The sequence below is a fragment of the Manis javanica genome, chromosome 4, assembly GCF_040802235.1.
Source record: "Manis javanica isolate MJ-LG chromosome 4, MJ_LKY, whole genome shotgun sequence".
In the NCBI taxonomy this organism is placed as follows: domain Eukaryota; kingdom Metazoa; phylum Chordata; class Mammalia; order Pholidota; family Manidae; genus Manis; species Manis javanica.
The window spans coordinates 143,029,884-143,042,159 of NC_133159.1; the positions used below are offsets into that span (position 1 = coordinate 143,029,884).

A 12,276-nucleotide genomic window follows, 5' to 3' on the forward strand; every position below is an offset into this window, starting at 1 on the left:
GAGAAGAGCGTGGTAGAGCAGGGTCTCAGTCCCCATACCTCACTCTCTGTCCCTCCCTCCCATCTGGGCGGGTGAAGCCACCATGCCATTGCAAGCCTTAAAAGTTCTCAGAATCCCTTCTCCTGCCCCAGTGCAAAGAACACCCCAGGCAGGCTCACGTTCTCACGAGAACGGTGTGCTCAGGGTCCTCCTGTGATACCGCTCCTCTGAGTGCCCCTGTCAACCCCCAGCCAGCAAGCCTGGGTCTGCCCCTCCCAGCCCCCACCCAGGAGACTTTATCAGCCTTGCTACTGGCTCCAGGCCATATTTGGCCACAGGCACAGGTGCCCCAGAGTCTGTCACTGATACTCAGGGTCCTCCCCCTCCCCACACTGGACAGTCACTACCACGTGGGGGTGGTGACTAACCTCTACCCCAGCACCCTGCTCAGGGGCAGTCCTGGGGGCTCAGGCACTCATCCACAGAGTAAGAGAAAGATCCAGAAGGGACAGGAGCCCCCAAGCAGACTCCCCTCCCTAGGCACAGCTATAATGCCTCTTCTCTACCTCCATCCCAGATAAACAACCTCCTCTCCCTCCCACAACCACTGCTATTTTGGGAGCAGAGTGACAGCTGAGGGGCTGACAGACTTAGGCACACAGAGCAGCTGCCCTTATTCAGAACCAAATGGAGACTTCCAGAAATGTCCTTCTGGAGGGGAGAAGGAAGAGGAGAGAGAAATTCCTTTCCCTATTCCACTTGTCCACAACTTCCCTACTCCTCTGGCATTCGCTTGTTGAAATGTCCTTCCTTTTCAGAAACACCGACACACTTGCTAACTCAGTTGAGTGTAAGTGGGTTCTATTTTCCAGTCTGCACGTCTTCTGCTCCTCCCCATCTGTATGAAGTGGATACATTCAGCTTACCTTCCCCATCAGACTGGGAGCTCCCGAGGATGGGCTCTGTCTCTCCCCCACCAGACTGCAGTCCTCTCCTAGGGCAAGAGCAGGGGCAGTCTGGGAATTGCCCAAGGCTGAGGACTGTACCTTCTACCTGACGGGGACCTCCCCGGGGACAAGCTGAGTCTCCCTCATCAGAAGGGGGTCTTCTGGGGACAAGAACTATGTATTTCCCACCAGAGAGGGTCCCAGCCAGGGCAGTATTTGTTTCTCCCCATCTGAGGACTGAGGGTTCCTGAGGCAAACCTATAGGCTGGTCCCTATTTGGACTCAGAACTCTCTCGCCTTTCAGTGAGAGGTCTGGAGCTACAGGCTCCCCTCCTTTCAGTGTCTCCATGCCTGGGCTGTGACCTCCCTCCCTGAGGCCAAGGGCAGCATCCCACGCAGTTGGACTTCCCTTAGCATAGAATTCAGCCGATTCTGTGCCCAATGCATGTTTCCTGAATGAATGACGGATGAGTGAATGGTGTCTTCACGCTGATGCTTTGCTTCACTCACCACCATTCTGCCCTCTCCCCACAGATATCTTCAAACTTACCTGACCAGGACTGAGAAAAACACTGCAGGAAAAGCATACATGGCATAAAGCCACACTAGATTCTGCAACTTGCTCTGTGACCTTAGGCACACAGCTATGACCTCAGATAAGTTCTACTGCCCTGCTGGACCCAAGACCCACCTCTGATGTATATTTGTCTGATGCATGTTTGTTGACTGAATACATAAATGAATGAATGGATAGATGGATTCCCTGCCCACGTGGTGTCGTAAACTCTGGGGCCTTTTGTGGAGCAAGTTCTCTGCAGCAATAAGGAAATATGATAAAGGATCCTGCCATTGACAGAGAATGGAGTTCTCTGACTCTAGGTCCAAGGGATCCTAGATTCAAATCCCAATTTAGTAGTTCATTCCACAACCATTTCTTAAGTATCTACTATGTGCCAGGAACTGTGAATGATATTGGAAGCACGTATGCTTTTCTTGCAGTGTTTTTCTCAGTGCCTGTCACACTGGATGGTAGTAGGTGGTCAATAATATTTGCTGAGTGAATGAATGAAATTAAAGAATTCTATAAAATTTCTAAATATGAATTGGGTTGCTTTGAAAATACTGGGATGTTTTGAAAACAGGTAACAGGGAATCATGGCCTCGTTTCAGAGGCAGGTTCCCTGAGTAAATGATTAAGGGAGATACTACATGCAGTGCTCCTAGAACAATGTCGGGCACAGACTGTTGTTAAATGAATGAATGAATGAACTCATATTTAAGACAGAACCTGAAGAATGAGGAACTGTTCCTGTCTTACTTTGCTCAGGCTGCAATAAATACCACAGACTGGGTGGCCTAAATAATTGAAGTATATTTTTTCACAGTGCTGGAGACTAGAAGTCTAAGGTCAGAGTTGGTTTCTGATGAGACTTCTCTTCCTAGCTTATTGATAGCCACCTTCTCTGTGTCTTCATACAGCCTCTGTGTGAGTGCAGAGACACAGAGCTCTTTGGTGTCTCTTCCTCCTCTTATGAGGACACCAGTCCTATTGGATTAGGGTCCCACCCTTAATGACCTCATTTAATCTTTATTCCTTTTTTGGCTCAATCCCCAAATACAGTCACAGTGAGGGGTTAGGGTCCCAATATATGAAATTGGAGAAGACACCACTCAGTTCCTAAGAGTTCTAGCCAAAGAAAACTGCATGTGCAAAAACCCTGGTGCAGGAAGGCTTGTGCCTGGAGAGAGCTAGAGAAAGCCAGAAGGATTTGATCTTAAAGAGAGAGGAGTGGCTGGAGAGGTATGGACGGTTGCATGGACCATTATAAGGAGTTTGATTTTTTTCCCTGCATGTGATGGGAGCCATCGTAGGGTTTTAGGGTGGAGAATAATAGGGCAGATTCTTGGTTTGAAAACATCATCTTGGATGCAGTGCAGAGAATGCCTGGGAGGAGGCAAGAGTGGAACAGCAAGGCGAGTGAAGAGGCTGTGTAGGAAACCCTGGCCATGCAGACCAATGTGTGTGGCAGTGGAGATGCAGATAACAGACTCAAGACAGGTTAACGAGGCAGAATCATCAGAGCTCAAGACGGCCCATATGTGAGCTATGAAGGTGAGGAGAGCTGATGGACTTCGGCTTCTGCACCTCACCTGGAACGTGTGAAGAAATGGGATGTTGTGAGGATAAAATTTGTATGTGTAAAGCTCTTAGAAAAATGCCTGACACATTGCTGTCATTGTCATTATTACTGTTATTGCTTTACAGTGTTGAAAACTGTACACAGTTTTTGTTTTTGTGCTCAAGTACTATTACTTGATTTGACCCGTTTAAAAAAAATAATAATTTCTGCCTTCACCCCAGTAGGCTCTGGCTTTGTAAGACACCCCTGCAGCAGTGCTGCTGCCAGGAGCCGAGCACTCTCAGCCTTCTGCCATTTCCTCTCTCTGTGATATTTGAGGAAGATCAAGTGACCTCTCAGAGCCTCGATTTCCCCACCTATAAAGTGGGGCAAGATTCCCTGTTCTGAAGAGACAAAAAGCCCCTTGTATCCTGCAATGCACTTGCAGAGACAGATGGACTGAAAGTGGAGGCGGTGACCCTTCCAAACTGACCCGTCCCTCGCAGGGGGTGGGTACTAAGTGAGCCCACGCCTAAGGCCGCAGGCCTCCCGCGGGGCGACGCGTCCCCTCCGCCACGCCAGAGGGCGAGGTCGCGCGCTGCGGCTCCGCCCCACCGCGGGGCGGCGCTCCGTCCCGCCGGAGTCTCCCTCCTCCACGTGGGGACGCAGCATGGCGGCGGCGGCCGCGGTGGGTATGCGTGAGTGGGGCGGACGCGCGGCGGCCGGGCGTTCGGGCCGGGGTCTCCGGGGCTGGGGGGCAGCGGAAGCGGGGTCCCCCGGCCGGGGCGGCGTGGCTGACGTCCGCTGCGCTTGCGCGCGCAGGATGAGGCGGTGGCGAGCGACGTGCAGCGGCTGCTCGTGCAGTTCCAGGACGAGGGCGGGCAGCTGCTGGGCTCCCCACTCGACGTGCCCGTGGACATCACCCCGGACAAGCTTCAGCTCGTGTGCAACGCGCTGCTAGCCCAGGTGAGCGGCGGGCCGGGCGGCCCTGCATCTCCCCGGGGTGGGCAGGCGGCGCTGGCCTGGTCCGGCCTACAGGGGATCGGAAGAGCGAAGATCTGGGGTTCAGGGACCCCCACTACCTACCGACAGTGGGTGACCTACACCCTGGCGTGCATCCTTGGCAGTGCCACCTGTTCCGGGGAGAGGGTCAGAAGATGTAATCAATGTGAGCGCACTTTACACTCGACCTTCGGGATCCAGCTGTGGAGACAGTGTTTTAAACACGAGGGGTGCATTGTCAAATTGATGCCTCGCCACAGCCCCTCATTAACGTCCCCATTTCACAGTGTGGTTTGAGGCATTAAATTATTTGTAAGGTGCTACAACAGTAGGCGGTAGATTTGGAATTGGAACCTGGATTCAGATTCAAATCCCACGCTCTTGTAAGCCAGTGCTTATCAAAATGCTGCCCTCTCTTGTGGGAGGGGGAAGGGGTTTAAAAATGCAGTACCTTGACTCCACCCCAGATTTATGGCAGCCAACTCTGGAGTGATGCAGAGATTCTGCTTTTCCAACCAGCTTTTTGGATACTTCTTACACTTTGTATAGCATGGTGTGGTAGTTGAGAAAATGCTGCTTAATGCTATATGCTAACCCTAATCCTAGACTTTAGTTTTTCATTCCGAAGAACGCTAAAGTATCTGAATTAGTCTTTAGCAGTAGGACATTGGGCTAATAACTTAGTTGTTCTAAGCCTCAGTTTTTTAACTCTGTCAAGTGGGAATGTTAATGCCTACCTCCCAGGGTTGTTGTGAGTGTTCTACAGTTGCTCCTCCAGGATCAAAAAGGTCTTGCTCAATGGATGTGATGCAATTATCCCAAGCAGAATGTCTGAAAAGCATCACCTGCCCACAGCGTAGTGGGGAGTGTCCGATGGAGGCATCTCCTGCCCATTCTTTGATGGGGGTGCTGCCCTCTGTCATTGCCCACCAGGAGGATCCCCTGCCATTGGCTTTTTACATCCACGATGCTGAGATCATCTCCTCGCTGGGGAGGACCCTGGAGGCCCAGGCGGTGGAGACAGAGAAGGTTATCGACATCGTCTACCAGCCACAGGCTATCTTCAGAGTCCGTGCTGTGACCCGCTGCACCAGCTCCTTGGAGGGTCACAGTGAGGCGGTCATTTCCGTGGCCTTCAGCCCCACAGGAAAGTAAGGATGGCTGCAGAACTGGGGAGGAGGTGAGGGGGTGGTGCCTCTGCCTAGGGTGGGGAGAGTGCCTCATCGCCCATAGACTTGAACTCTGGGCTAAGGGACTTCCCTGGTGGGGTTTGGTCCCCAAAGGCCACGGAACTTTCGGGACTTGAAAGAGCCTTTTCTGGACTTGATCTCAGGAAATCTGAGCTTCAAGCCCAGCTCTGCCCCTCCCTAGCTCTGTGACCTGGGCAGGTCATGTAACCTTTCTGAGTTAATGTGTCATGTGGGAAATAGGCTTTATTTGCTTCTTACAATCCTATGAGGATAATGAAAAGCTCTAAATGTGGTTATAGCTGTGGCCATTCATTTCAGGAAGGAAGATGAGAATAGGCCTCCTGGGGTCTTCTCCCAGATGGCATCAGTGTTATATTTATCCTTCTAAGGGGAGAGAGAAAAGTGCTGTCCCAGATTCTATGCCCAGAAGACAATGGACTAGACAGCAGAGGTGCACACTTACCTTATTTTGGGGTGGGCCCTGTGCCTCCCCAACCCTACTGCAGAAATCAGCCAGCCTCTCTTTTTTCCCCAGGTACCTGGCCAGTGGCTCTGGAGACACCACTGTGCGCTTCTGGGATCTAAGCACTGAGACACCGCATTTCACATGCCAGGGTCAGTATGCAATTAGCTGATTAAGAGGTCTTAAGGCAGTGGTGTGTGGATGATTCGCTCCACTCTTTAGTTCCTGAGGAGACTCAGAGCAGATTTCAACCTCTTAACATCCAGTTAGCGACTGCCTGTTCCTATGAAGAGACTGCACCCTTGAGCCCAGCCAGCTACTTAGAAGCAAGCAGACCCTGTACCAGAGTCAGTATGAGCTTGGGGCTGCTGACTGGCTAGTGGCTAGGGGAGAACATGGCTTAAATCCAGCTTCTACCACAGTGGTTCTCAAACTTGAGTGTGTTTTAGAATCCTCCGGAGGGCCTGTTAAAATAGAGGTTGCTGGGTCCCACTCCGAACTTTTGTCTCCTTGGGTCTGGGGTCTGGCCTGAGAGTGTGCATATCAAGTTCACAGGTGGTACTGATGCTGCGGCCTAGGGACCCCACACTAACTGGATGACCTTGTGTGTGTAGGGCTTGTTCCCTTTGTGAGCTTCTGTTTTCTCATCTGAAATAGGATGATAATTCTTGCTTTGCTCCATACGTTAGAGCTGTTGTGAGAATTACAAGGGATGATGTGTAAAAACACACTTTGTACCATGGATTACATAAGGAATTATTAGAAAGTGGCAGTATTATCTGTGCAGCAAGATGCATGGCTCTAGCACTTGGGGTGGATTTTCCCTTTGCCTAGAAAGCCTCATCTCTTCTTTGGTTCGATTGTTCATTTGTTCTGTGACAAGTTAAGGAGTTCCTGCCATGTGTCGGGCATTGCTGTGCTCTGGGGTTAAAGACAGATGTGGTCCCTCCTTTCTCCCTCCCCTGCTTTCTTAGGACACAGACACTGGGTCCTTAGCATATCCTGGTCCCCAGACGGCAAGAAGCTGGCCTCAGGCTGCAAGAATGGCCAGGTAGACAGTGATCAGGGTAACTAAGGCAGGGACTCAGGTCTTCAGGGAGGGATGGGTGGGCACGAGGGACCTTTGGTGGGGACAGGGACAGCTCGGGGAGGGTTATTGGGTGAGCTTCTGTCCTTCAGATTCTCCTGTGGGACCCAAGCACAGGGAAGCAGGTGGGCAGGACCCTCGCTGGCCACAGCAAATGGATCACGGGCCTGAGCTGGGAGCCCCTCCATGTGTAAGTGACACAAACCTGGGGTGAATGAGGAGCCAGGGGTTCGAAGCTGGCCCCCTCCACTGCTTGATGTAGAGGAGCTTTACATCGGGCAGTGAGGTGGGCAGCCTGGCTAAGAGTGACAGAGTGGCAAGCAGTGGGGAAGGTCTTCCATGCCTGCACTGTGGTTTGAGAGAGGCTTGCCCATCATGGGGCCCAAGAGCCACCTTGCAAAGCAGCTGGATCTTGGGTTCAGGAAGCTGTGGAGAAATTGTCCCTGACCTTTGAGCTGTGAATGGGGATGTGCCATGGGAAGACAGACATTGCCAGGTCGGAAATGAAGTCATGCTTCCCTTCTCTCCAGGAACCCCGAGTGCTGCTACGTGGCCAGCAGCTCCAAGGACGGCAGCGTGCGGGTCTGGGACACAACTGCAGGCCGCTGTGAGCGCATCCTCACTGGGCACACACAGTCAGTCACCTGTCTCCGATGGGGAGGGGATGGGCTTCTCTACTCTGCCTCCCAGGACCGCACCATCAAAGTCTGGAGAGCTCATGATGTAAGAGGTGGGAAGGTGCAGAAAACAGCCTGGCTAAATGTCAGGCCATGGACATGCTTGAAGGAATGTTGATCAGGGTTTTGAGAAAGGGTCCTGGGAGCCAGGTCAGGGAGGTGCTGTGGATACGAGGGGTCCTGTGGTTGGCACTGTGTATGGCGCAGGTTCTGGTGTCTGTGTGTGAGGTTAGAGTCTGGAGATTGCTATGCAGGAAGCCTGTTTAGCTTTATAGAGCCTGCCGTATCCCACACTTAACTTGATGGAGCCCTTTTATTCTGACATTTTTAACTTCCCTTCCATGAAACATACTTTTAGAAACATTGATCTGGGCTGGTTCTCTCCTTTTATAAATGAGGAGAGACTTTCACCCGGAGAGGTGATGTGATTGTGGTCACAGTGAGTGCGGGTCCTGTGCTCTGTCTTCTGTGATTCATCTGGGAGTGCAGGTTCTCCAGGGAGGAGAGTGTTCTATTAATGTGTCTTACCTGTCTCCCTCCGCCCTAGGGCGTGCTGTGCCGGACTCTGCAAGGCCATGGCCACTGGGTGAACACCATGGCACTCAGCACTGACTATGCCCTGCGCACAGGGGCCTTTGAGCCAGCCGAGGCCTCCATCAATGCCCAAGACCTCCAAGGGTCCTGTGAGTGAGCGGGAGACAGAGCCAGTTCTCTAGCTTAATGTGTGAGTTGGACCTAGGCTGGGGAGGTGTTTGCTGTTTGGGCTGGATTTTCTAATCGGCCTTGTTCCCCATCTCCTCTCCCCTCCCGTACCGGCCACAGTGCAGGAGTTGAAGGAGAGGGCTCTGGGCCGCTACAGCCTCGTGCGGGTGAGTGTGTGCCAGCCACCAGCATCCCCAGCATCTGTCCTCTTCCTCTACTCTTGCCTAAAATGATCTGCACACTCAGGCCCCTCCCTGCTAGCCCCAGCTCAGAATGTACTTTTTCCAGAAAGTTGTTCTTGATGATCCTAGTTTATAATCCTAAAATCTTAATGTGCTGGGGATCACTTTATTTCATTTTGTTTTATTTATTTGCGTATCTACTTATTGCCTTCCCAAGGTGTCTCTCTCTTTTATCTAATTTAAGTAACATAGTCCCATGGTCTAAGGTACAAAGAACACAAAAATGTAGAAGGTAAATAGAAAAAATTTCCCATCTCTGTCAAACAGCTGTCCATTCCTTCTGGAAGCATCCAGTGCCACCAGTATCCTGTGTCTCCTTCCAGAGACTTCATATATACACTTAGGCATATGTGAACATTATATACAAAACACATACGTGTGTGTGTATACAAACCCACATGGAAAAAACCCTTTCTGCTTTTTAACACACCATTCTGCACTTTGGTTTCTCTTTTTCTTCACAATCCAGAGGTCTTTTATTTTTTACACCTGTCAAGCCATGAGCTCATAGGGAGTGGGTTCCAGCAGCTCCGGCCCCTTTACATCTGTCCTCACAGAGCATGCCTCTCTGGGTGGGGCGGGCTGGCGCCTCAGTGGAACCCAAGTGCTTTTCCCTTTGACTTCCTTCTTTTTCTCTCATCTTCCTTCACATGCTTCCGAAAGCTAATGTGGCTCTTGGGGTGCTTGATATGCTCGATATGTACATTAATTCTCTTTGCAAGAATCTTGCTCTTTACTTGTTTGTTTACAGCAATGCCAACAGCGTGCTGGGTAACACTGTAGACTTCCAGATTTGCTGTGGTAACATTTGTGGGCCATTCCTTTTGAACAGTGCCCATTCCCTCGATGTCTACTATTATCACCTTTCTTGTAGAATCGCATGTATGTGCCCAAAGGAAGAACTCTGTGTTTTCTGAAAGGTCTAGAAAACATATAGTGGTGCCTATCCTCTTTCCCTTTGTGTTGATCATTTTGGCAATTGACTGCAAGATGGCAGTTCTGGCCAAACTGGTGTACTTTGCTTTTTCATGTAATTATGTATCTCAGAAATCGTTCTGTGTATGCAGTTTCCTTTTGGGAAAAGTGACTTGCCTGGGGCCCCATGTGAGGTAGAGGCTGGCCCAGGCCTCACCTGTCCTCATCCTGTGGTCTGTAGTCAGCAGTGTGTGTGTGGCACCAAGGTCGGGCTCTCCTCTCTGAGACCACGTCCAGCACAGTGTGCCTTCTGCCTCCCCCAGGGCCAGGGCCCAGAGAGACTGGCGTCTGGCTCGGACGACTTCACCTTATTCCTGTGGTCCCCAGCCGAGGACAAGAAGCCCCATGCACGGATGACAGGACACCAGGCGCTCATCAACCAGGTGCTCTTCTCCCCTGACTCCCGCATCATCGCCAGCGCCTCCTTTGACAAGTCCATCAAGCTGTGGGATGGCCGGACGGGCAAGTGAGTGGGGGTGTGTGCGCGGGGGGCACGGATCCTCTGGAAGGAGCTGGGCTCTGTCACATAGTAGTTGCGTGGCCTTGGCTAGTATTTGGATTTTTCAAGCCTCTGTTTCCTCTGTGTGACATGCAGATCCCCTACATCTCAGCATTGATATAAGGGTTAAACGAGATGGTATATTGAGGACCAGCACTAAGTAGGCACTGAAAATGCTAGTTCATTTCCTTTTGAAGGAGAGAAACAATCTCAAAGCTGGCCAAGGGCCAGAGAAGTGGGTTTGGAATAGAGTTGTTGTCTGGCCCTCCCCATGGTGTGGTCCACAGACCAGTGGCAGCCACATCACCTGAGAGCTTGATGGAAATGGGAAACCTTGAGCTCCCACCCCAAACCTTGTGAATCAGAATCTGCATTTTAAGTCAGCAGATACTCTGATGGCCTTTAAAATCTGAGAAGCAGTGGTGTAGTGGGGCACAATGCCCTTGGGGTTAATTAGATTTTCTTCTCTCGCCAAGGAAAACCCTTGTTGGGGCTGAAAGGGCGCATTTGAGTCAGTCACTGTGTACTTACACACAGTGGCCCTTTGAATAGGTTATCCCCTTCCTTTTTAAGATGAGAGCGTCTCAGAGAGGCTTGATGACATGTCCCCGTGGACACAGCTAGTCTGTATTGACCTGAAAGTTCCAGAGGGCCTGTCATGCTCTTACTCCATGCTGCCTGTCAGCAAGCAGCTGTTACATTGAGGGCATGTTAGGTCATGGGCCAAGCAGGTGGCTGCAGTGGAGTCTAAGGCATGCAGAGCCCTACAGGTATGGAGGCCTGGTGAGAGGCCAGGAAGCAACTTATTTGGAGTTTTTCAAAATCTTAATGATGGGTAATGATTAAACTGGTCTGGGGAGGGGGCCAGGCAGTGAGATATTGTAAAAGTTCCCAGGTAATTCTAATGTACAGCCAAGGTTTAAAGCCACTGCTGTGGACATAGAGGACCTTTCAGACATGTTTGGAGATCTCGTATCCATCGTCATCTTCCCTTGGCCCAGGTACCTGGCTTCCCTGCGTGGCCATGTGGCTGCCGTGTACCAGATCGCGTGGTCAGCCGACAGCCGGCTCCTGGTCACTGGCAGCAGTGACAGCACCTTGAAGGTGTGGGATGTGAAGGCCCAGAAGCTGGCCATAGACTTGCCAGGCCACGCGGATGAGGTACAGCCGACCCTTGTGAGCAAGAAGCGGGAGTGGAATTGAAGCCTGGCTTTCCTACCCTCAGCCTCCTCACTGCCCTACCCTTCCACCCCATGCCCTCCATTTAGGTCTATGCTGTCGACTGGAGCCCAGACGGCCAGAGAGTGGCAAGTGGTGGGAAAGACAAATGTCTCCGGATGTGAGTTTGAGAGAGGTGGTGGTCAGTGTTCTGGGCTCTCCCACCCTTCAGACGGCCACTCTGTGACCTTCCCTTCTGGGACAGGATTCTAAGGGCTCTCTGGGTGCCCAGGTGGTGCATGGAGCTAGGTTCTCAGTAGGCAGGCAGGAGGGATATAGGAGACCCCCAGAAGGCGAGTCCAGGGGCTTTCTAGCGTGAGGCAGTAGTTCTTGGAGCACTGGATTTTGGAGTCCTAAGACCTCCTCCAAATCCTGGTTCTGACTCTGACTCTGCAGTCTTGAAGTATTTGGCTCACCTGTCTCCTAGGTGTTACCAGACTCAGTAGACAGGAGAATCCAAGATAGGCAGTGAACACACTTTGGAACCTGAGGCATTGTATACTTGTATTGTCACTGTTTGTCATTGTACTACCTTGATGGGCATCCTAGGGTCAGACCCTGGGATGTGGTCCTGGCTGGGGCAGGTGATGGGTGCTTAGCCTGACCTTGGGTTGCTAGAGCAGAGATGGTAGCTCTTGGTGACTGAGGGTGAATCACAAGCTCCCCCGCCCTTCCTGCTGTGGGCTCCTGGGATTATATGGCAGCCTCCCTTTCCTGATGTAAATTCCCCATCCGGTTCCCTCCCCTTCTGCACAGATGGAGGAGATGAGAAATCCCCAGTTCTCTGTAACTCCCTTCTGGATTCCGCCTCTGCCAGCGGCCTTCCCTGACAGAAACCAAAGGCCAGGGTGTGACCCTGAGAACAAGCATGGCCTGCTCTCCTTGGGCAGACCCCTTGGACAGCACCGAAGGTCAAAGGGCATGGGAGATTGTCCCTGAGCTCACCCCTTGGCCGTCACTCTGTACTTTGGTGGCCCAGCATGGGTGGTGGGAGGCCAGGCAGACACTGGACTCCGGCTGCCGCCCCTGCTTTCCTAAATGCCATCTCCGTCCAGGGTCAGATTCTGTGACCAAATAAATGACTTATTTTGTGTGTGTGCAGATTATAATTCTTTACGCTAGAATCCCAGGGTTCAACCAAAGACTGCTAAGTCAGTGAGGACCTTGGGCTGCAG

At 51.7% G+C, this 12,276-nt stretch overlaps 2 protein-coding genes and 1 pseudogene across 8 annotated transcripts in view; 1 reads left to right on the top strand and 2 right to left on the bottom strand.

The window, feature by feature from the left end:
- UNC45B (unc-45 myosin chaperone B) overlaps positions 1-550 on the bottom strand; it is a 28,189-nt gene extending 27,639 nt beyond the window's left edge. The window contains exon 1 of one of the 4 annotated variants that reach the window (XM_017644066.3): positions 408-550. Coding sequence is in view for 2 of the 4 variants with exons in the window: in XM_017644064.3 (XP_017499553.3) it covers positions 39-89 (51 nt within the window). In the remaining 2 variants the exon portion in view is untranslated. Of the gene's footprint in view, positions 1-38; positions 261-407 lie in introns of those variants that run through there. The other 3 variants (XM_017644065.3, XM_017644064.3, XM_073235221.1) reach the window with 3 other exon arrangements.
- Positions 551-3,615: 3,065 nt separating this feature from the next.
- On the top strand, positions 3,616-12,196 carry NLE1 (notchless homolog 1). Of its 4 annotated transcripts, XM_037008446.2 has the most exons (13): positions 3,616-3,734; positions 3,869-4,012; positions 4,982-5,199; positions 5,774-5,853; positions 6,676-6,752; positions 6,881-6,978; positions 7,319-7,511; positions 8,013-8,148; positions 8,288-8,334; positions 9,648-9,850; positions 10,885-11,044; positions 11,152-11,222; positions 11,858-12,196. In XM_037008446.2, the coding sequence occupies exons 1-13, from the start codon at positions 3,717-3,719 to the stop codon at positions 11,868-11,870; spliced, it is 1,458 nt and encodes a 485-aa protein (XP_036864341.2). In that variant the 5' UTR covers positions 3,616-3,716; the 3' UTR covers positions 11,871-12,196. The 4 variants fall into 4 exon arrangements, with proteins under 4 accessions (XP_036864341.2, XP_036864342.1, XP_036864343.2 ...); XM_037008447.2 differs by lacking the exons at positions 6,676-6,752; positions 6,881-6,978 and having other exon boundaries at positions 3,617-3,734; positions 7,319-7,395; XM_037008448.2 differs by lacking the exons at positions 3,616-3,734; positions 3,869-4,012; positions 6,676-6,752; positions 6,881-6,978 and having other exon boundaries at positions 5,040-5,199.
- LOC140849081 (large ribosomal subunit protein eL21-like) lies at positions 8,902-9,380 on the bottom strand (annotated as a pseudogene).
- Positions 12,197-12,276: the final 80 nt, after the last annotated feature.